This window comes from Elephantulus edwardii, unplaced genomic scaffold (genome assembly GCF_000299155.1).
Source record: "Elephantulus edwardii isolate Elephantulus edwardi_28Jun2011 unplaced genomic scaffold, EleEdw1.0 scaffold00199, whole genome shotgun sequence".
NCBI lineage: Eukaryota > Metazoa > Chordata > Mammalia > Macroscelidea > Macroscelididae > Elephantulus > Elephantulus edwardii.
Window position 1 is genome coordinate 3,502,196 of NW_006399949.1, and position 22,344 is coordinate 3,524,539.

Below are 22,344 nucleotides of genomic sequence, written 5' to 3' on the forward strand. Positions count from 1 at the left end.
GCCTAGCAAGTGAGTATTCTTAACCAATAGAAGAGGAAATACAAACCCAAGTTCTGATTCACCAACTCCCTTCCTTTCATCCAACTATTCTACTCTGGCTGGCCATGAAACAGCATCATCAAAAATCTGACAAATCAGGATAGGGCTTAAATAAGTTACCAGGTATATTATAATATGATTGCAAAACCTATCCCAATTTATGTTAGACAATGTCTTGCTGGAAGACAATCTAGAACAAGGATGCTGAAACAGGGCAATGGGATGCAATCTGCTATCACTTGCTATTGTTGTTATGTGCTATCGAGTCAACTAAAACTAACAGCAACCCCATGAACAATAATAGCTCTGAACCCTTCCCTATCCTGAGCCAATCTCACTGTCTCTGATACATCTGCCCCCGCTGCCACAGTCACTGTGTCAATCCATCTCATCCAGGGTCTTCTTTTCCTTGCCTGACCCTTCAACCTTCCAAGCAACAGGTCTTCTCCAAGGACTAGTCTACAGCCATTTTCAGGAGATGTGTAAGATAGTCCAGTGGGATACATGAAAATATAACCATTATAATATGAATAGAATCAGTATCCCAAACTCTCTTACTGGTAGATGTACATAAGTCAGGGGGGAGAGAGAAAGGAAATTAACAGTGTTAGTGTAGATTTCTTTGTAATTCAACCTGAAATGGTTTGGATGCAATCTCAGAGCATGGGATTAACTTCAAATGAAGGTACCACAAGAATGGAGAAAGGCTGATAGGTAAAGTCACCCCACACCGGCCTATCTGAAATGCTGTTGCTCTGCTCTCTCATAATATCATCTTCTTCATTAGTCCTCATCACTGCTGGCCCTATTAAGCAGCCACCCTTGTTCACAACTTCCATCATGACACATTGGCTCACTCACTGTTTCTGAAGTAAGTGCTGGTGCTGCTGCTGTTGCTGCTGTCTGTACGTTTCAATCGTGTGCTGGGGGAGGTACTGCATGAGTTCCAGCGACTCCTTGATCTTCAACAGTATTTCGTAGGTCTCACGGCCCCTCACCTATGGAAACGAGCAGAAGGAAGGACAAAGGAAAATGAACCAGTGCAGTAGCACTGCTGCGCTCCAGTTCTGCAAGTCAGTACAAGCACTAAATGTCCAAATACTGACCATTTGCTCTGAGGGAAAACACAGGTTCCTGTGAACTTCTGATCTCAGTCTAGTCCCCATTCTGAGTGTTAAGAGGTCAATTTTATCCGAATGCATCATGAGAAATAATTAATCATCTTGTGTGTTATTGGAGCTCTGGTGGCAGAAGCCTGGATCATTTTTGGCTAAAAAATACAAAAGGCCAAGTGTCTCCACATTCTGAATGTGTCAAGCACTCCACAGGAGAAAGACAATGCCCTCTGAGTAAGAGCTACAGCCTTGACAACATAATGGGATATTGCTTTGAATAGGATTCCAAGGCAGTGAGGTTTGGTGTGTTAAAGGAGTTCTGAGTGCATACTGTGTTACTACAAGTAGATCTGTTAACTGTAAGATCAGTGGTCCAAATCCACTAGCTGCTCTGTAGAGTAAAGGTGAGCAGTCTCTTTTTGTGGACCATCATTAAGAGGTGTTGGAATAAAATTGATGAAGTGGATCTGTGTGCTGGCTAACTCTTGTCCTTCCATTCAAAATACGTTTCTGATAGTACTTTCTCTGATTAATGTTTCCTGATCTCACTTATTAGGCTAGGCATCACCTTCCTCTATGTGTTCTCATCTTTCCAGGACTACCTACCATGAAATAATTACCAGGAATGGATTGGCTTATTGTTGACCCAGTCCCCTCCATGAGGAAGCACCTTGATACTGGAAGGCCAAGACAGACACTTGGTGACTGCAAAAGAACACCAGGCCTACAGATGCTCAGAGAAACAGAATTTCTTTCACAACCACCTGAAAGAGTGGTTCTTTCTTTAGAACTGCTGACAGCCTCCTAACTTATAAGAGAATAAATTTCTGTTTGTTAAAGTCATCCAATTGTGATATATTTGTTGTGGTTGTTGTGCTGCTAGGAATGGCATTTGTTGTTGGTTGATGGCTGTTGTGTTGTGTACCACTGAGTCAGAACCAACTCATAGCTGACACTTGGTGGGTTTTCTAAAGCAGATAATTGCATGAGAAGAGACTGCCTATCTTTTTCACCACAGAAAAGCTGGCAGATTCAAACCACATGCTTTGGTACTGCAGTTTCTTACCATGAGGCCACCAGAGCTCACACACCCTAAGTGAAGTGGTATTGTACACTCAATGCTGACATATTCCCTTAGTTTCAAGTCCAGGGTGAAGGCTTCTAGTCACATCTCCAGACCCTAGCCCCGTTTATGATTTATATCAATTTAGATGGATGGCACCAAAACAAAGCACACACACCCCCAAAACCACAAAATACTCTCCATATGCTCTGCTAGCCAGTTGATAGTGGTTCATGATAAACCATCATCAGGTTTCTGATGTTATAAATCTTTATGGGAGGAGACTGCTTCTTCTTATTCCTGTGGAACATTTGGTGGATTCAAACCCAGCAAGCAAAGCACTGTGCCCCCAGGGCTCTCCTCTAACTCTCTGACATCAAGGACAGTCACCAAATCTAACACCATCACTGGTTCAGATTCCTGGCAACCCAGCAACACAAAGCAGAACTTGCGTCACAGTGTTCCCAAGCAGTTGGTCACATCTTCTCCTCATAAAAAGGCTGGTGGGTTCAAATTGCTTATGTTCTAATCAACAGCCTAACATGTGGGCTACTCAAGAACTATGCTGGTCACAAAAACTCTGCTGCTACACTGGATGTCAAAGAGTTGGAGTAGTAAAAAGTCTACGAACATAGTCCAGTGAAGGTCACCTTAGTGGTGTGTGGAGGTCTAATGCTTCCTGCATGAGTGAACAATTTTCTTACATTAATAACTTCTGTCTCAAAACAAAAACTTCACTACCAGTAGGTTGAGTCTGACTCACAGTGACCCTCCAATAGGTTTCCAATATTGTAAAACATAAAATGAGGAAATTGCCCATTGTCCCCCCTGATGGGTAGTTGGTGAGCTCACACTAGAAGAGACACAGTATTTAGGTTAGCAGTGCAATACCCTAGGCCAGACCATGACACCAGAGCTTCTCTGCATGCAGTTGAGGAGCCTGCCTTGGTCTGCCTTCTTCACAGACTCAATGCTTCGTAACAGCTGTACTGTCTATGCTGCAAACTCTAACAAAATGTGAGCCTGGTGTTGATATGTTCATACTGCATAACACACATTTATCAGCCTCAAATAGTAACCTACAAATTCATTTTAAAATCTAGGTAAAAAGAACTCTGTTAAGAAGGGTAACTTCAGTTTGGTAGATTAATGGAGGAAATCAATGACATATTCTGAAGTTGTAAAGGGAAGGGATAATTTCCTTCTTTTTCAAAAATACACTCTGCCTTATCACGGCTATTCTCTTCCCCTTTCCGTGGTTACAGATCATCAGAACAAGATCATACAGGAAAGCTCATGTCGAGAAGGTGGCAATGAAACAACATTGAATATTACACGGAGACTTACTGGTAAATACAACAGTTCATCATCTGGGGACCTTCGCTTCTTGATAGACGTCATCTGGATGCCATGCGTGTTCTGACGAAAAGCTGGCAGGATCATAAAAAAGATAAGTTTTATCCTGGAAATATTTTTAAAATAGTAACATATTTATTTAAAAAGACAGTAACATCAATGCTAGTTCTAAGCATATGTTTAATTAGTAATGGTAGTTTCTACATTAAGCTTAAACCCAATGATAAAAATGAGGGGTGGGAGAAGCAGGGAAGAACAAATGAAAGAAATTGTTAGGTGGGGAAATGGCCATTTGTTTACATAGCCCTGTAAAAACCTCCATGTCTTCCTCAGAGTGTGTCTATGAACAGCTACTATAAGAAAAGATGTTATACTGTTTTTGTGATTTCATTTTTGAGCACTCATTTTCCAGGAGGGAAATATATTTTGTAGCAATCATGTTGCCAGTACGTTTGCCCTCATGAGTTTACCATTCCTAATCCATACATCACATAACCTCTGAAAAACAGTTTCATTATTCAGAAGCATAGTCTTCTCTCTGGCAACATGAGAGTTTTAAGCTGGAAAGAAATCCCTAAACTTTTTAAAATTAAAAACTATATCCAGAATTCAAAATATAGAAACAATCATCCTTCCAAAGTTCAGATATTAAAAGTTAAATATCTCACCAAAAGACTCAGAGGTAAAATTAGGATAGAAATTTATTTCTCTATATATCCCTCTCCCTTTGCCTAACTACGATGGATTTTTTTAAAAAGAATAATCATAGAGATCCTAACAAGAAAAGTAAACCCTTCTGAGCAGTTAGAAGTCGATGGTTGTTCTAACATTCTGTTGCAATACAATTTCTATTTCTTCTGGGTAATAATTCATGATAAGCTAAAATCTCTTTCCCATAAGATAAGTAAGGAGTTAATATCTAGAATACATGAAGCATTTGTAGTGATGCCAGATTTAAGTATAATACTTTCCAAAAATCAAATTTCACAGCACATGTGCATCAACCGTTACTAAACCAAACATCTTATTTAGTAGTATATGCCTTCTGAACAACAACCTATTAGGGTGGAGCATGGAGTTAAAACTCACTCTCCAATTTCTATTCACTTAAACTGCAGCAGCTTTATAAAATATATATATATACACACACACATATATATAGTTTGCATTGCTAATTTCTTTGATCTTTTAAAAATAAAAGATAGTTTAAAACCCACTGACCTAAATCTTTGTCCTCACTGTAGTAACTGGCAACTGCCCTCCCTAGCATCACCAAAGAGCCCCTTAACACATTTATGCAAATGACGGTTGTAGCCATCCTGCACATTTTAATTAATAAAAAAAAGGAACATCAGAATACTAATGCATTTCATATGGCAGTCATAAACAATTGAAAAAAATGTGTTTCTAAGCACGGGTTGTCAATTTAAAAGTGTGCGGCATCGTGTTAAAACAAATAAAGCTAAGACTTGATAAAAACATATCTGCAAATGTCCCAGCCTTTGCCTTAGGAAATGCATCCTTAAAGCTCATTGTTTATGTAGTTAAGAAAGGTGCTATTTTCAGCCCTCATGCTCAGTAAAAAACTAACACTAATAAGTTCAGGTAATGGTTCTCAAACTTCAGCTAGCACTAGAATCACCTACACAAATAGAAAACCTAACCACCATAGAAGGAATTCCAATTCATAGGGACCCCTCCCTCCATTGGGTTTCCAAGGCTGAATAAAACTTAATGTGAGGAGATGGCCTATCTATCTTTCCCAGCAGAGCTGTCCATGGATCCCAACCATCAAGCCTTTCTTAGGCTAGGAGTGAAATATGCTAGGGGTTGCTTTATCAGAACCATTCGGAACCCACTCAACACCTTTCTCACACGAAGCACGTGGTAGATTTGAACAACCCACCTTTCTGTTAGTAGCCGAATGTGTTATGTACTATGCACCAGGGCTCTTTAGAATCAGCTACTCTACTTAACCTCTCTGTATTGGAACCAACTCACAGCTGGACCTACTAAAATAAAAACAAAGGTCTTTACACAAGTACCATCCATCCAGTATGTCTGAAGCCCAAGAATGTGCATTTCTACCAAGTTTCCAGAGAGTTCTGGTGGCCTACTGATAAGAAACTGCACTTCAATCCTGAATTCATGTGGTTTGAATCCACTACCAGTTTTCATGAAAGAAGGATGGGCAATTTCCTCCCTTGGATCAATTGCCTTTGAAAACCCACTGGAGAGTTCCAATTAGACTGTACTCAACCAACACCACCACCAAGTCTCCAGGTGATGATGATGTCATGTATAACCACCCAAAGGAACTCGGTTCGAATCTACCAGTTACTCCTCTGTGATTAAAAACCATGCCTCTTTAAACCTGGAAGGGTCAGCTATGTGTGGGTTCTGTCTCAGTGGAACTAACACAATAGTGCACAACTATAATCTCTTCTGGCATCTCTGTAAGTCCTAATGGCTTTTCTCACTGGCTTTGTTGCCCTGAGCCAAACTTTGTCTTTGAAGCCCTCATATGCTTCCATGCTGCATCTCCTATCCCATCTAACCTACATCCACGGTATCTGGAAAAGACTCAACCTTGTCCTATTGGCCACTACAGCTACTTACGGCGCTTCGTACCATCACCATTCTTTGTGCTGTCCGAGACTTGCTGCTTTCTGATGCTGTCTTCATCCGCCTTCCGGTCTCGACCTGGGCAAGCACAGATCCGAGCCTCAAAACAGCGTCTGCCCAGGACTTGCCCACTGGGAATTCGAGAAAAGGGGACAAAGGAGTTTCAAAATGGGTTGCTGGAGTTCTCTTCCATCTGCACTTTTCTGCTGCTGGCCTACTTCAGTTCACCCTCACCATCAGCTTAGCCATGGCTGCTTTGAGGATGGACCCATAAGCACTTGGCATAACACGAAAGTGCTGAAACGCCACAAGCAATAATAATAAATAACATTCCATTTGTTCTGCAAAGAACCTCCAAGCCATTAACTGAACAGCTGTATTTAGCGACTCATTTTGAAGGAAACTTGAGTTAAGCCAGTGGATGTCTCAGGATGAAATCCCCTCAGGCAGCCCAGGCTTATTCAAAGAAACTGTTAAATGCCTGGGGGGCCACATGAAAACAAACACTGCTTAATCAGAAACAATTCCAGTCAAATGTCAAGAATTCAGGTATGAAGCAATTTGCACACCTTCCAGGTCCTTGCTTCCCCTCTCACCCACCCTCCTCTGCCTCCACTCTCTTAGATCTTTTATGTAAGTATTTGCAGCGGAGATTTACAATACAAAGGACAAAGAACAGAGTACCTCCCTACAGTGCATGCAGTTAGTGGGGCGGCTAAAACCACCTCTCTTTGCCCTCTGCCCAGCCTTTCTGGTGAATGACAGATCTGTAAATGTCACTTACTCTCTGGTTTCCAGAGTAACGATGATTAAAATTGGACGGCGGTTCATCCCTCCAACACAACTGCTATTACACATGAAATTGTACAAGACTGTGGTGAATTCAGTGCCAACCTGAACACAAGGGGAGGGGGGCAAGATTCTGTTAACCGGGGTTTGAATTGATGAGTTTCCTTCTAAGTTCTTTCCTTTATTTAAATATTTCCACTTCTAACCAAGTGCTAGTGAGCTCAGATGGCCTAGTCATCAGAAACTCCATGACAATTCCAAAGGTATAGGGTTTGAATCCAATAACATTCTCCTTCCATGAGATTTACTGCCTCCAAAACCTGCTGGAGGCTAAGCTATGGATAGATCTACCCCACTCGATGGTACACAACAATGAACAACCAAGTGCTCTTACAGGCAAGGCAAGCTTGGAAACTGTTCTGGCTCCCTCGTTGCCTTTCCTCTGGGTGCACTTAAAGTTAAGTTTTGCACAATCTGACACTGTGTTACACGAGGTAGCCTTTAAGATGAAATGACTGTGATCCTGTTCATGGACATCATCACCCCAGTTCAACAGGCTATACCCCAAACTTGAAGATGCCTTAAAAAGACAAGCTGAAAAATGACCAAAAATAACAGCACCGACATTCAGCATGAATACTTCACCATTTGTATCACACAACATAACATAGGTACAAATGCACACTCTCATTAATAGCATCCTGCATCTCAAGAAAAAAAAATTGAAAATCATATCCTCTAGTCTGAAGGATGCAATTGAAGCCCAGAAAGAAGTCCATATGCCAAATATCCACACTGCCAGCTGACAAGGCAAAGGCTTCTGGTCTTACGACTTTAGTGTTCTTCCCACTGCACTGCTCTGCTTTACAAATCTGCCACCTGCATACTAAAACATCAGCTAAGATATTCCTCTCATGTTCCCCCATCTGCAGTTGAACATAAGCAGCCTTGTGTCTCCCATTAATGCCCACCTTAATCTCTAGCTGTCAGCCGAACTGCTTAGATAACACAAAAGCATGTGTAAATCCAGTTGTCAATTCAATTATCATCTGCCTTCAAAAGAGGGATGTGGGAACAGTCATGTTACCAAGTTAATTTGGAACAAATTTAGGAGTCTTGAAGGAGATGGATAAGAGACAAATAGAGAAAAAATAGAGAAGAGCTGACATGATGTTGTTAGGTATCCTTGCGTCCAATATGACTCAGAGCAACACTATGAACAACAGATCTGAACCTTGTCCTATCCTGTGCTGTCCTCACCAGCTGTCACATACTTGAGCCCATGGCTGCAGTTACTGTTACACCATCTCATTGAGTGTTATACTTTCTCTTGCTAATGCTCCACCTTTCCAAGCATGATGTCCCATCCAAGGAATAGCCCCTTCTAAGAATATACTCTCAGTATGTGAGATAAGCATCACCATCCTTGTCTCTAAAAAAAATTTTGGCTAGAAAATGACTCCCTCCTACTGAAAAATACACTCTCCAATCTGTCCAGTCCTTATCTTTTTACCTGGGGTGGTTCATATGGGACCAGCACACTCTGTCTTCCTGTGATGGGGTCTTCTACGTATTGGGCATGGCTGTTTCCTTCCACCCGAATCAAATGACTAGGGGGTGCGATCTGTCCTGTAGAACAAAAATAAAGAAAGAATTAGATTCTGACTTTGAAAACAAAGACAATAAAGAGAAAATAGGATGCTCAAAGTGTTAGTGGTAACCAGACATGGTTTGCATAATAAAGGAAATATATTTTCGTTGATGTTGTTTTTGTTGTTAGGTGCCCTCTACTCAAGTACTACTTACAGTGACTCTGAACAACAGATCTGAACCCTGTCACATCCTGTGCCATCCTCATTGTCTCTGACACACTTGAGCCTATTGCTACAATCATGGTGACAATTCATTTCATTGAAGGTCTTCCTCTTTTTTGTTAACCCTCCACCTTTTCAAGCAAGATGTCCTTCTCCAAGGAGTACCATCTCATAAGAAGTCCAGTGTATGTATGGAAATATATATCCTTGGAAAAAAAGACAGAACCTGTTGCCAGATATCTAATACATGAACATATCTCAACTTTTATAATAATTGAAAGGACTGGAATATCCAAGGGCTCATTCTTATGTTTTGGGTATGTAAGGTAATCTAATCTTTCACAAAACTGTAGACCTACATGGAAACTCTGGTGGCCTAGTGGTAAGAAGCTGTACGATAATCTTAAAGGCACAACAGTTAGAATTCACCAGCTACCCCACAGGAGAAGGACAGGCAATCTTTTCCCATACAATTTACTGCCTCTGAAAAGCCACTGGAGGGTCACTTATGAGTTGGTTCTAATTTGACAGCACAGAACCACCACCACCTAGACCAAGGTAGCATTTTGTTCTCTTGCACATTGTTGTGTTTTGAGTCAGAACGGACCTGATGGTCTCTAGGAACAACATCTACATCTCACGCCATTGAGAGAATTTTGTGAGTTTTCCTGAGAGTTGAGAGGAAAAAGCTCAAGTTAAAACATCAGTTTGAATAAAACACTGGCTTGTTTTGTTGTGCTGAAAGATTCTTTTGGTTGGGGGACCTAAGTAAAACACGTTCTAAAATAGTCTAGGTGAAGTTTCATTAAACTATGACACTTGGCAGAGCTTCAAAACTGCAAACAGGGAACCATAAAGATGTTCTTAACCATTGCTGACATCCCTACTCTGAGAAAATGATTCAAAAATAGTCAAGAGCTAAGTGTGTCAAGATGTTCTCTACAGCATAGTATATTCCTGTCAAACAATGAGATGTCATTAAAAACAAACAGTTATGTCACCCTGATAAAATACAGGAAGTTGTATAAAATCAGGGCAAATTTTAGTTACATGGAGAAAACTTTATGGTATAACAGTAGGTCAAAAGCAAGATACAAATTTATGCTTGGTAGAGTAGAAATCAATGATTAAAATAGTATTCTATTAATGTAAAAGCATTTTTACTTCCTCTTACATAGAATATATTTTCTTTTTTTTTTTCCACATACTCTTCCCAACAACCTTTTCATTTTTAAAGCTCAGCCCTCATTCTCCCCATGTCCTGCATTTACTAGTCTGTCTTATTTACAAAGTATCTTAATTCCCAAGTTATCACTACTACCGCTACTACATAATGAATCCTGTCTCCCATCCTTTCATGGCTTCACCCTTTTTACAGAATCATTGGAATATCAGATTTAAGAGACCATTATGAAATAATGACCTCTTCTGTAAAACTGATGTTGAATCTAAGGGTCAGAAATTTGCTAAGGTTAAGATGGCTGAAGAAGATAATAGTTAAGAAAATGTGTCCATGAATTCAGAACCTAAAAAAATAAATGGTAATTTATGAGAAAGAAATGTTTGCTCTTCTGACTGCTGGTCTTCACTTTGCACACTTTACCCCGACTCTGCACAGCTTCTCTCTAGTCTCCTAAATCTTCCTTTTACTCCATAGACTGCCAAGAAAACAGACAGACTCATCCTGGAGAGGGTTAAACCAGTTTACTCCTTGGAGGCAAGGCTTCGACATACTTTGGACATGTTGTAAGGAGGGACCGGTCCTTGGAGAGGGACATCATGCTTGGGAAGGTAGAGGGACAGCACAGGAGGGGAAGACCCTCTATGAGGTGGATTGATTCAGTGACTGGGATAATCAGGATGGGTGTGTCAGAGGCAGTGGGATTGGCACAAGATAGAGCAGAGTTTAGGGCTGTTGTACATAGAGTCGCTATGAGTCACAGGCGACTCAACGGCACATAACAACAACAATCCGTTTTTTCTTCCTAATACCTTTTTTGTCCTGTATTCCTTTCCTTTCCTTGTCCTCTTTTCCATTACTCTTGTTAATTTATGCTCCTTCATACTCTTCCAGTTCTATAATAATTTAACTTCGAAAACCTTCTTGGGAAATTCATTAAAGCTGAAGAATGCTCTAGCACAGGCTCAAAGAGCAGTGACCACATCTCCTGTTTCTGTCCTCTCATTACAATAATAATAAAAATAATAGCAACTGCAGTAATAATGGGACCAGCGGGGGGATGATTCTAGGTCATCTAGCAATTACTAAACTGGAAAAAAAAATGACCTGATCATTTGGACAGCTACACATTTATTTAATATGATTCTCAAATAACAACAGCAAAAATGGTAGACCAGGATGTCTTCCTTCAGGTTGTAGAAGTCTGCACTGGGTGTCATAAAAGCCAAACACACTTCTGTCAAGCGGATACCAATGTGTGGCAACCCTTCATGAGGTTTCAGACCTATAAATCTACCTATAACCTATAAATGGGAAGACACCGACCATCTTTTTTTCTGTGAGACGGTTGGTGTTTTCAAACTGACAACCTTTTGATTGGTAGCCCAATATGTAATGCACTGCCCTACCAGGACTCCTTTGGAATCAGGAATGTAGGTTTTACACAAACTTCTCACAGAATCGCTTTTTAAAAAATTTTTTTAAATATTTTATTAATTTTTTGTGTGTGTACCATCAAATCAGATCTGACTGGTACAGGAGGAGATTGCCCCTCCTCCAGCAGAGCATCTGGTGGATTCAAACTGTGAGCCTCTGGGATTGCAGTGCAGCTTCTTGCCACTTGGCTACGAGAGTTCCCTTGGACTGCTCTTTTTTAAGACACTTAATTGAACAGCAGCTACAGATTCCGATTGTCCTTACCCTCATTGAATTCCCGGCTGAGCTCATGGTTGGGGCAGCGCTTCACCACCTCAGTGACATGCTCGGCTTTTTTGTAGACAGGCATGGCTCGGATGACAGCGCCCTGCGGAGGTGGGGTCATCACCTTGATCTGGATGGGGCATGTCTTTGCAATCTGGCAGTACAGCTTCTTCAGTTCGGTGGAATACTGTGCGGAGAAGGGGCCAGTGGCAAAGGGAAGAGAAGAACCAATAGCATATACAACTGTTAGAATCCAATCAGAACGGACAACATACACCCACTTTTCATACTTTTACAGTTGCATGCTTACCATTGGCTTTTAGTGTCAACTCATCAGTAATCTCTTTATGGTTAACTACATTATAGATCAAATTAGTATTTTGCCACTGTTAACAAAAGGTTTCACATTTAATAATACACATTATGCCTCAAGTTCCTGTTTACTTCTCTCTGGGAAAAAGAAATCAAAGCTTGGAGGAGTTTCAATGGTTGATACCACAGCAGTTTCATAGTTTAACAGAAACTAAATGAAAGTCCAGTATCCTCACATTTGGGTGATATTAAACAAAAAACAACAAATATCATTTTCTGCTTAAAAAAGTATTATTAGCCTTGCCTTTACAGTTATGCAGAGAGATTAATAAGAATTAGCATATATGGAAGGTTTTGTTTTTTTCTAAAAAATTTCTGGCAGAGAATGAAGGATTTGGTCTAACCTCCATCAGCCATAGAATGACAAAAAGTTCTGCCAAATTACTGCATCAGTCTCCCAATATCATAATGGAAGAGAATGTGAAAGTCAAAAGGTGCCGTTAATATTACTTTTGCCCTACACATGCATGGAAATGGAATATCCTAATGAAACAAAGTCAATGAGCCATTGAAGTGATTGAGTAAGAATTCTATGGGGTATAACTCTACTCTCATAAGGATAAGGTCACCATAGATTGAAGTTCCTCTTCCCAACTTTGAACTAGAGTGGAAAGTCTACCATCTAATTCTCACATCCTATTAAACCTTATGACCTGAGTCCATGACCCATTATTGCACTCCTCCTCATACCTATGCTGGGGTAAAACCACCCAGGCACTAAAATCACTATCCAAGCCTGGGACACATAGTAACACTTACCCAAACAAAAGTAAACACATGCACACACATACACAGGTGATAATCATAAGTTGGCAGCAACATCTTTCCAAGGCAGATAGTGAGAAGCAGGAGCCAGAATGGCAAAGGGGTATATTATTGATATGTTCCAACCCAGCTCTGAATAAAATCAAATAATCAACCAAAGGGAGCTTTTTAAAAAGTACTGATTTATATATTTTGAAATATAATCTTTACTTAAATAATCTTTGTCTCTCAAGAGTCCTTCAGTCCTCTGAAATTTTCAGTTAATAATTTCCCAATGCCAGAGGTGGATTGCATAGTCACCTCTCCATGCCCACAGGCAAGGATTAAACACAGCAAAAGGATTTTACATTGCTTGCAGAAATAGAAAACATGCCAAAAGCCAGTCACAGAAATAAAATTCTAGTTGGAAAACATTGACTTAAATTTAAATAGATATATTTGCTCTTAAGCTTTTAACTAATGACTTTACAAACAAAGGCATTGTCTCAGGCCAGGTTTAAGAACTCATTTTCACTAATAACATCAATAGAAAATTCATTTCCATCTGATCCTATTAGTTAAGAGCTATATAGTAATTCCTAATGTTTTCGACTGAATTGGGTACTCTAAAATAATGTGTTGTAAATTCTAATCTGATACTTGATGCTGGTAGACCTATTCCCTAGGGAACTGAGCTGTTAACCCAAAGGCCATGTGTCTCTGGTAGGTCAAATACACTAGCCCCTCTGAGGGAAAAGGATGGGCAGTCTCCCACCTTACAATTATTAGCCTCAGACACCCAGTGCAGGACTGACTCTGAGTTGGTCCCAATACTAGGGCAATGATTACAAACAAAGGCAGTGTCTTGGGCCAGTTGAAGGCCCATTTTTATGAAAAACATCAGCAGAAAAGGTATTTTCATTTGTATTTTACAGTTAGGAGACTTATAATACACACTCTAGTCATGAATTCCATAACAGAAAAGACTTGTCCAAAACAATAATCGTAGTGACTATTTTATTAGAATTAGGGTTAAAAAAATTAAGATTTCAATTCTGCTTTCTATTCCATGTGTCATTAATAGTCACTTTACATCTCACAAATTAATTAAAACATGTATCTCAAATTTGAAGAAAAAAATGAGTGAGAATCCTCAGCAAATTGCACAAGTTCAAAGCAAAAGTCAGGCACTGTGATTAATACTGAAAGCCCCCATTTCTAACATCCTACACATATATGATTTAAAGTAGCTTAATGAGAGCTCTATGAAAGCCTCCATGAAACTAGTCAAGAGCTAACTGTTATGAACACCCATGTTTATCGCGGCTTTGTGCACAATACCAAGGAGCTGGAAACAACCTAAGTGCCATCAACAAATGAATGGATAGAGAAGCTGTGGTATATTCACACAATGGAATACTACTCTGCCTTGAAAAACAAGGAACTCATGCAATATTATTCAAAATGGGTGAGCCTGGAGGATATTATGCTAAGTGAAATATCTCAGTCACAAAAGGACAAATACTACACGGTAACACTGGTGTAAAACAGGACTGACATCAGGGTTGGGAAGAGACTGAGAAAGATGAGTTCAATAATGTATACTGTATTGAAACAGATGAGGGAGAAAACTGTTTAAAAGGGATCTGTGATTAGGTATTTTTGTCATGACGAGAGTCCAGAGCGAAGGCTGCATATTGGAGTGGACCTGGGATGAGGGATTGTAAACTAATGAAAGAATTTTTCTTTTACTTTTCTAAGGGGGGAAGTGTACTGGTGGGAGGGGGAGGAGGGGAGGAAAGCGCAAAAATGGATGAATGGAAATCCAAAATCTCTGTAAATTCTCATTGAAATTAATAATAATAAAAAGGGGGCGGGGGTAGAGCTAACTGTTGCCAGACAATAAAACCCATTCAAGAACTCATCACTGTCAAGTCAGAACCACCTCATTCCTCTCCCTTCATTGAGTTTCCAAGGCTGTAAATCACACAGGAAGAAATTTCTCATCTTATCTCTGAGTGTAGCAATGGGCTTGAGTAATATTAAGAGATGGTGACATGGCACAGGATAGGACCAGATTCAGAGCTGTTGTTCATAGGGTGGCTAGGGGTAGTTTTCACTCGATAGCACCTAACAACATCAACAACCACCCCTGAGGAGCTTCCGGAGAATCTGAGTAGCCAGAAAGGCACACAACCTTTGGTCTGGGAGCACAAGTCCCGAAGGCCTATGGCTACCAAAGCTCCCTAAGTAATAAAAATCTACTGACCTTTGATATTAATCAAACTCATATTTATGAGTTCTTAATGGGCAAATTCAGCCCTATACTAACCTATTGGAGTAATTGTTTTAAAAACAATGTAATTTCTCTTTTACCATACTTTATTTTTTAACAACATGTACATTTTTACACAAATTAACATAATTACTTTTATAGTCCTTAAAAAAGTACACCTAAATGATACTGTTTCTAGATTTATTTTAAGGAGTTCTAGAGGGCTAGTATATTACATATTGCATTGCTAACAAAAATATGAGCAGTTTTAATCCACCAGCTGCCCCTAGATAGACAGACAGGCATTATCTCTCTATAAAGGTTACAGCCATAGTAATCCAATGGGGAATCCAATTTGATAGTAGTTGGTTATTCTCATATTTATTCTTAGGGACCTGATATTTTCACTTCCCGTCATTTGAAGATTTATCTTTGTTCCTATATTAACATTGGAAAAGGCAAGAAGTATTTGATAGACTTCTAAGAGGATTATTTTTTACTATGTCTGTAATATTTAAAAAAAATTAAAGTAATGTAGCAAAATGTTAACAATTGATAGGTGCATAGGCTTCTTAATACGTTTCTTATTATATTTTTTCCTAAGTTTGAAATGTTGCTGTTGTTATGTAATATTGCGTTGCCTGCAACTCAGAGCACTCCTATTATACAACAGCTCTGAACCCTGCTCTGTCCTGTGCCAACCTTATTGTCTCTGACACACCTACCCCCATTACCCCTGTCACTGAGTCAATCCATCTCATTAACGGCCTTCCTCTTTTGCGCTGTCCCTCCACACTCCCACTCATGATGTCCCTCCATGAGGACAGGCCTCTCCTTATAACATGCCCAAAATATGTCAGATGAAGCTTCAGAATCTTTACCTCCAAGGAGCAGTCTAGTTTCACCCTCTCTAGGATGAACTTGTTTGTTTAGTTTGATTTGAAACATTACATAATTAAAAATTATAATAAAGATATTTAGCATGAGGACCATTAACCTATAAAATTGGTGCAAACCTAGGGTGTTAAAAGACTCTTATACACAAACATTAATGTTAGAATCAGAAGAAACTTTATAAAATTTTGTCCAAATCTCCTTCTTCACTAAATTTTCAGATTAAATAGAAAGATGAAGTTTGGTCTTTAATTCAACAATTGTTAATTGAGCACTTGGTTTATGCTGGTTATTATGATGAGCATCAGGGACCCAGTAGTGTCAACTACCCTAAAGGCAGTTTGATCTAAAGGAAGCATCTACATTAACCAAATGATTTCCTCTAAGTGTTATACATCGTCTGAAGGAAAGTCAGATAGAAGGCAAAATATGGAGTGCTACTTAATTTTAGGGTGTAGAAAGGCATTCTCAAGGTATCTGAAGCTTGTGAAACTATAGCTCAATAGTATGGGAGTGAACCAAAAAAGGTAGTACTTATTATATTGTATAAATCAAGGACTTGGCTCTATAACTTTATATTCCTATTACTGAATTTCCAATTTCAAGATGTTTTATTATTGCTGAGATGTATTGCATTGGGAAAGTCTGCAGTTAGGAACCTCTCCAAATTATTGAGGAGTGATGATGCAAGTTGGAAGACTAAAGTGCCCTTGATTCAGGCCATGGTTTTTCAGTCACTTGCCATGCATCTAAGAGCTGGAGAATGAGTAAGGATGACAAAAGAACTTGTGCCTTTGAACTGTGATGTAGAAGACTGATGAAGATCCCTTGGACTGCAGAAAAAAAAAAAGAACACACAGGTATGTCTTGGAAGAGGTACAGCCAGAATGCTCCCTGGGGGGGGGGGGGAAGATGATAAATTTTGTCTCACATACTTTGGGCATGTTGCTAGGAGAGATTATTCCTTAGACAGGGATATCATGCTTGGGAAGGTGGAAAGGTGGTAAAGAGAGGAAGACTCTCGACCAGGTGGGTTGACACAATTGCTTGAGTGTATCAGAGATTGTGAGGATGTTGTGGAATAGGATAGAGTTCAGAGGACCACTATAAATTATACGTAAATCAATGGCAGCTAACAACAAGACGACTTTCTTAGAAAATTAGATAAGGGTGAGCCAAGCTTGGAAATAATTCTTCACTTTGGCCACTTAACTTCCAGAGGGGAATCGAAACCTCAGAAAAGAGACTTGTTCAAAAGCATTCAACAACAAAAACCATCTTGACCCATGTTCATAGGGTGAGGCCCAGGTGGAACTATTATATTTGGTCCAAAGGGAACTTATATAACAGAAACATATGATCAGGAAACCATGTAGGAAACACAAATACTACCAAAAAATGTTTGGTTTTTTTTTCAATTATCAGAAAGTTTTGGCATGGTTACAAAGATATTATGTTAATAATCTTTTCCTCCAGCATCTTACCTTTTTTTAGGCGAATAAGTATGTAAATATATCAAATTGGCATTTTCTTTCCTTTCTGAAATAAGAACTCAAACTCAAGAATAACATGACATGATTACCCACTGTTTTAAGAACTGGTTCAATACCATGGGATTCTGAGTCTGATTCTATTGACTTTGATTTGTACTAATCATTTTACATATTTAGGTAAGACAACTGATGCAGTAGTGTATCTTTAAATTACTTAGCTCTTTACAATAAACTAGAAAAAGAAATACTGTTGGGCCAGAGAGCAAGAAAAATTAAAAGCACTTGTGAAGGAATGTATTCCCCAAATTGGAAGAGGCTGATAAACCAAAAGAAGCCATGTTCTTCTGACATTCACATACACTGAGGAGGAGTTTCAGGCTACCAACTTGACCTCTCTGGACCTCGAGATAACCATCCGAAGGGAGAAAAATGAAGAAAGTTTGTTGCATGATCTCTAAGGTGCTTTTTCTTCCCCCTCTATTTTGTGTATTTGTTGATGTGACACAAATCGATTAGAGAAACACATTATGAGGCTCACATTTTTCAAGTAACTTTTAAAAAATTACATGGAAAGTAACATATTGGTAATTTTTGTTATTTCTGACTAGACTTTAATTTTAGCAGGAAGAAGAACTATGTTTAATTATGAATATAAACAGAACTTTCTTTGTTCATTCTTAAGAAATATTTGTGAGTAAGATTGAAGAGCCAGATTTTTTTGGTTTGATTTGAATCAAACTCCTTTTTTTCACACACATTATGGCTCTGAACATCTAAGCAAATAAAGCATATGTACACTGCCTTGGCAAAAAGGTGCCTCAAAACTAACAAATGAACTAACCTCTTTCTTGCTATACAATATCCTTGACAAAATGGAAAAGCAAGCTTTACTTAAGTTTTGTTTTGTTTTGGAAGGGAAAGGGAGGAGATTTGGCATTTTGGAGGTGAGCTTCTCAAAGCCAAATATCATGTTTAAATAAAATAACTCCAGGGGATTTTAGAAAACAAGAATAAATTCAGCTCCTTTCCTAATAATATGTTGCAAAAAAAAAGGGAGGAAAAAAGCATTCCAGTGACTACAACCTTACCATCACCACCTGCCTCAGTCGACATACTATATTACAAACTCTTGGCTGCAAGACGGGTAATTCAGTATTACATTGCACGGAGATGCCAACTAATATCAGCACACACCTGCATCATGGTCAACAGCTCCTTTTCTTAAAGCTGCAACAAAGACTCTTACCTCTCTTTCCATCAAAAATGGGTGTGTGTGTGTGTGTGTGTGTGTGTGAAGCTAAAACAAAATCAACATATCTCTACTCTTTTCAACCTTTCCTAGGAAAACATACACACTGTACACAAATCACAAACAGTCCCTGTCTTGACTTCAAAATCTCCATATATACGGATGAACTCAACTTTCATGGAACCAATGACTCAATAATTAAATAATGCACCTCAAATATACTCAGTTTCTCTTCAAGGAAAGGAATTTTACTGGGCCAGATCAATGCCAAACTGGTGCAGCAATGAATATTCTCAAAGTTTATATTCTCAATGAATATTCTCAAAGTCTAATATAATACTATGTATACTATGATAGTGGCCATTTACCCACATAAACATTACTCTTAGCTTATAAAATCAGATGCGGTTCTGACCTATTAAAACATAGTACAAAGGACCTGTGCTGAGATGATGCCTGGGTCTTGAATAGAAAGAAGAAACCCTAAGACAAAGGCTTAACTACACAATAAATATTAATTTCTCCTTATATTTGGCTTTTCTAAGTTAATTTCAATTTAATAAAAATGATGAGATTTAAAGATAATCTAAAATGCAACCACCATTCACTAATAGGGAATTCTAAATTCACTACTGCCAAATATATTTAGACTCAGTGACCCCGGTAGGTTTCTGGGGTTGTAAACACTGCCCATCTTTTTCCCAAGGAGTGCCTGATGGATTCAAACCACCAACAAGGTGCAGGCTTTGAGTCAGTGACACAATTCGCTACAGATTATGCCACCAGAGCGAGCACACTTGTTGAAGAAAGAGGAAGCTCATTGTATTTGTTTTTAATAATTGTGCTTATTTTCAAGGTTTTTGTATCATTACATAGTGTATTCATTCTTGATGAACCTTGGGTCAGGGTTGCGTGATGAATAATAATACAAGAGAAATAGGAGTGAATGGACGCAGGTATATGGATTTGGGGGTAGGATAGCAAACTCCTTTGGGAAACAAGCTTTAAAAGGTTAAGCTGAAAATCCAGTATCATTCCAAAGCCAAGAAATTATCACTCTTCTGACAGGACCACGGTTTTATCATGACACTTCGAAAGTACACCTGCCCAAAGACTTACGGACAGGAATTAGAAAGACTCTGCTAGGCCTCCAGCTGCCTGTTGACATCTCACCTAGTATCAGGCAAATCATTTCTCTTCTCTGGGTTCCAATTCCCTAAATTCACAACTAAGGCGTTCTACCCTAGCCTTCTATCGACTTCAAAGTCAGCAGACAAACAGGCCCTGGCCACAATATCTTATTATTGTATAGGAATGATCACTCAAGAGAAGAACCTAAAATTGGCCCCAATGTCAGCAGTGAAGGTATTCACTTCACCTCCCCGCCTCCCTTCCTGCCACAGCCGTCTAGCTGCCAGACATGTACAAGTTGTGCTCTATTAGTTTTATAAAAAAATCCTTCCTCCAAGCACTTTTCCTGACGGCCCCAGCCAAAGGGCCGCCTGTTGCCACCTGTCAGTTGTGGGGATTAATTACCTGAGCTGGGACTGGGAGCGGCACATTCTTCCTGGGGCCGCGCCCACAGATGTTGACATCAAGCAGGTGGGCTGTCTGCTACCCGCTTACCATGAAGATCAGCCAGGAGCCGGTGAGGCCTGGAAGGTGTGAGGTAAGGGGGGCCCATCCACTGCACCACAAAGAAGCAAAACCTCTTGGCAAGGAGGAATGCGCCCTGGGGCCTCTCCCAGAGGCCACAGCCAGCTTTGCGGCCAGTCCTGGGCACTGGCCTGGAGGCAGCTTCAGTCTCTGTGCTGGAGGGAAACCTGTTGGCACCAACCAGGATCAGTCTTGGGAAGGGGGTGGGGGTGGAGCCTGCTAGTCTAGTTCTAGTTGCTGGAGGCCATGCATTTGGAAAGTTTAAAAAGCAGTGACAGACCTGATCGGTAATTTTGCAACTTTATCTCCCAAGGAGGGTAAAGTGACCTTTCATTTACTGTCTCCTGCCAGCCCAAACCCTGCCAGCGCCCATCGGAGCAGAAATGCCATTAACAGTTACATTCCCAAAGTCGTCAGAGGTAGACATTTGTAATAGTGAGTGGTGTCAAAATGAACACATCAGGAGTTCAATAAATGATCGTTTATATTTTTATACGGTAACTCTGGGAGCCTAGCAGGTAAGAAAATAAACTGCCAAAAAGGTTCATAGGGATTTCTGAGTCAAATCAGTTATTCATAGAGGTCTCTGAGTCAAACTAGTTGTTCACAGGCGTCTGGAAGTCAAATCAGTGGTTCACAGGGGTCTATGAGTCATATTAGTTGTTTCTACGGGTGCTATGTGTCTTAGTCAATGTTAACCTAACCCAACCCCAACCAAAAGGCAGGCAGGTCAAATCCTCTAGCAGCTCTGCAGAAGAAAGATGAACTATCTCCTCCGTGTAATTTACAGCTTCTGAAAACCTGGAGCGTCAGTTGTGAGTCTGTTCTAACCAGACAGCACATAACAACCACCACCTTGGCATATTTAATGAAATCACAAGAACCATGAGAACAATGGCAGAGATACCTCTCATCTTAACAGGGCTCAGAAGTTCAGAGGACCCTGTGCCCCTTCGATGGATGGTAGAACAAAACACTGATTTCACGGAATCTGTCTTCTTCCCAGGAGTTCTGGTGATACATTCAGCTACACAGAGAGGTTGGCTGTTCAAATCCACCGACTCCTCAAAGTGAGAAGGATGAGGCAGTACACCTCTGTACAGACCTACAGCCTTGGGAAACCTGTAATGTAGTTCTACTTTGTCTTTATGGGGCTGCTGTGAGCTTGAACAGATACTATGGTTTGGTGGGTCTCTTCGCTGTGCTGAATCATCACCTGCACACTGCTCTCCGGATTACCTGACCCAGGTGAGTTGGATGTCCTTTAGTAAAACCAAACTGGACATTCCCTAGCAATCCAGAAAGGTAAAATGACCTGTAGGAGAAACAAAATTTAAAATGTCCTGTAGCAGGCATCCTGGTGGGCAAAGAACTCTTAATCTGCAACCCCAGAGAACGTCTCTAGTTCAACTCACTAATGAATAAATGACAGATCAGATTCAGAGCAAAGGTCAAACAACAGGACTCCCTCCAGGCAACCTTCTGTTCAAGCACCCCCTGGATGGATACATTTGAAGTTTCCTGTGTATATTTCTAAACACACTCTTCCAATCCCTTTTACAATGGCTTATGTACAGTGCTCTTATGTCTCTAGTCCCTCCAGAGGGACACAAATTTCACATGAATGGAGGGACAAATTTAGAAACTATTCATTGCTGTAGACTACTTAGAGCCCTACCTATAGAATCAGATAAGCGGCTCTGGTAGCCTAGTCCATGGTGAGCTGCACTATCGAAGCCAAAGCCTCAAACACCAAGGCTCTGCTCCCATATGATTTACAGCCTTGGACTGGTTCTGACTCAGTAGGAATACATTTTTGTGTTGTTTTTTACCTATTGAAAGAGTCTTAACTGAAAGTGGATAATAACATAAAAATATTTACTTGTGGTTTACTGTCTACACAAAGGAATTCTACTATCTGGCTTATAACAAATTATGGATAATACTGACAATAATGGGTATTCTGGAGCCCTTAACTG

At 39.9% G+C, this 22,344-nt stretch overlaps 1 protein-coding gene across 5 annotated transcripts in view; it reads right to left on the minus strand.

Annotated features, from left to right (window-relative positions):
• TP63 (tumor protein p63) overlaps positions 1-22,344 on the minus strand; it is a 329,984-nt gene that overhangs the window by 19,426 nt on the left and 288,214 nt on the right. For 4 of the 5 annotated variants that reach the window (XM_006897064.1, XM_006897063.1, XM_006897065.1 and 1 more), the window contains 6 exons: positions 11,683-11,869; positions 8,501-8,616; positions 6,983-7,092; positions 6,193-6,329; positions 3,565-3,647; positions 901-1,037 (listed from right to left, as the gene is read on the minus strand). In XM_006897064.1, the coding sequence (XP_006897126.1) occupies positions 901-1,037; positions 3,565-3,647; positions 6,193-6,329; positions 6,983-7,092; positions 8,501-8,616; positions 11,683-11,869 (770 nt within the window). The remainder of the gene's footprint in view (positions 1-900; positions 1,038-3,564; positions 3,648-6,192; positions 6,330-6,982; positions 7,093-8,500; positions 8,617-11,682; positions 11,870-22,344) is intronic. The other variant, XM_006897067.1, reaches the window with a different exon arrangement.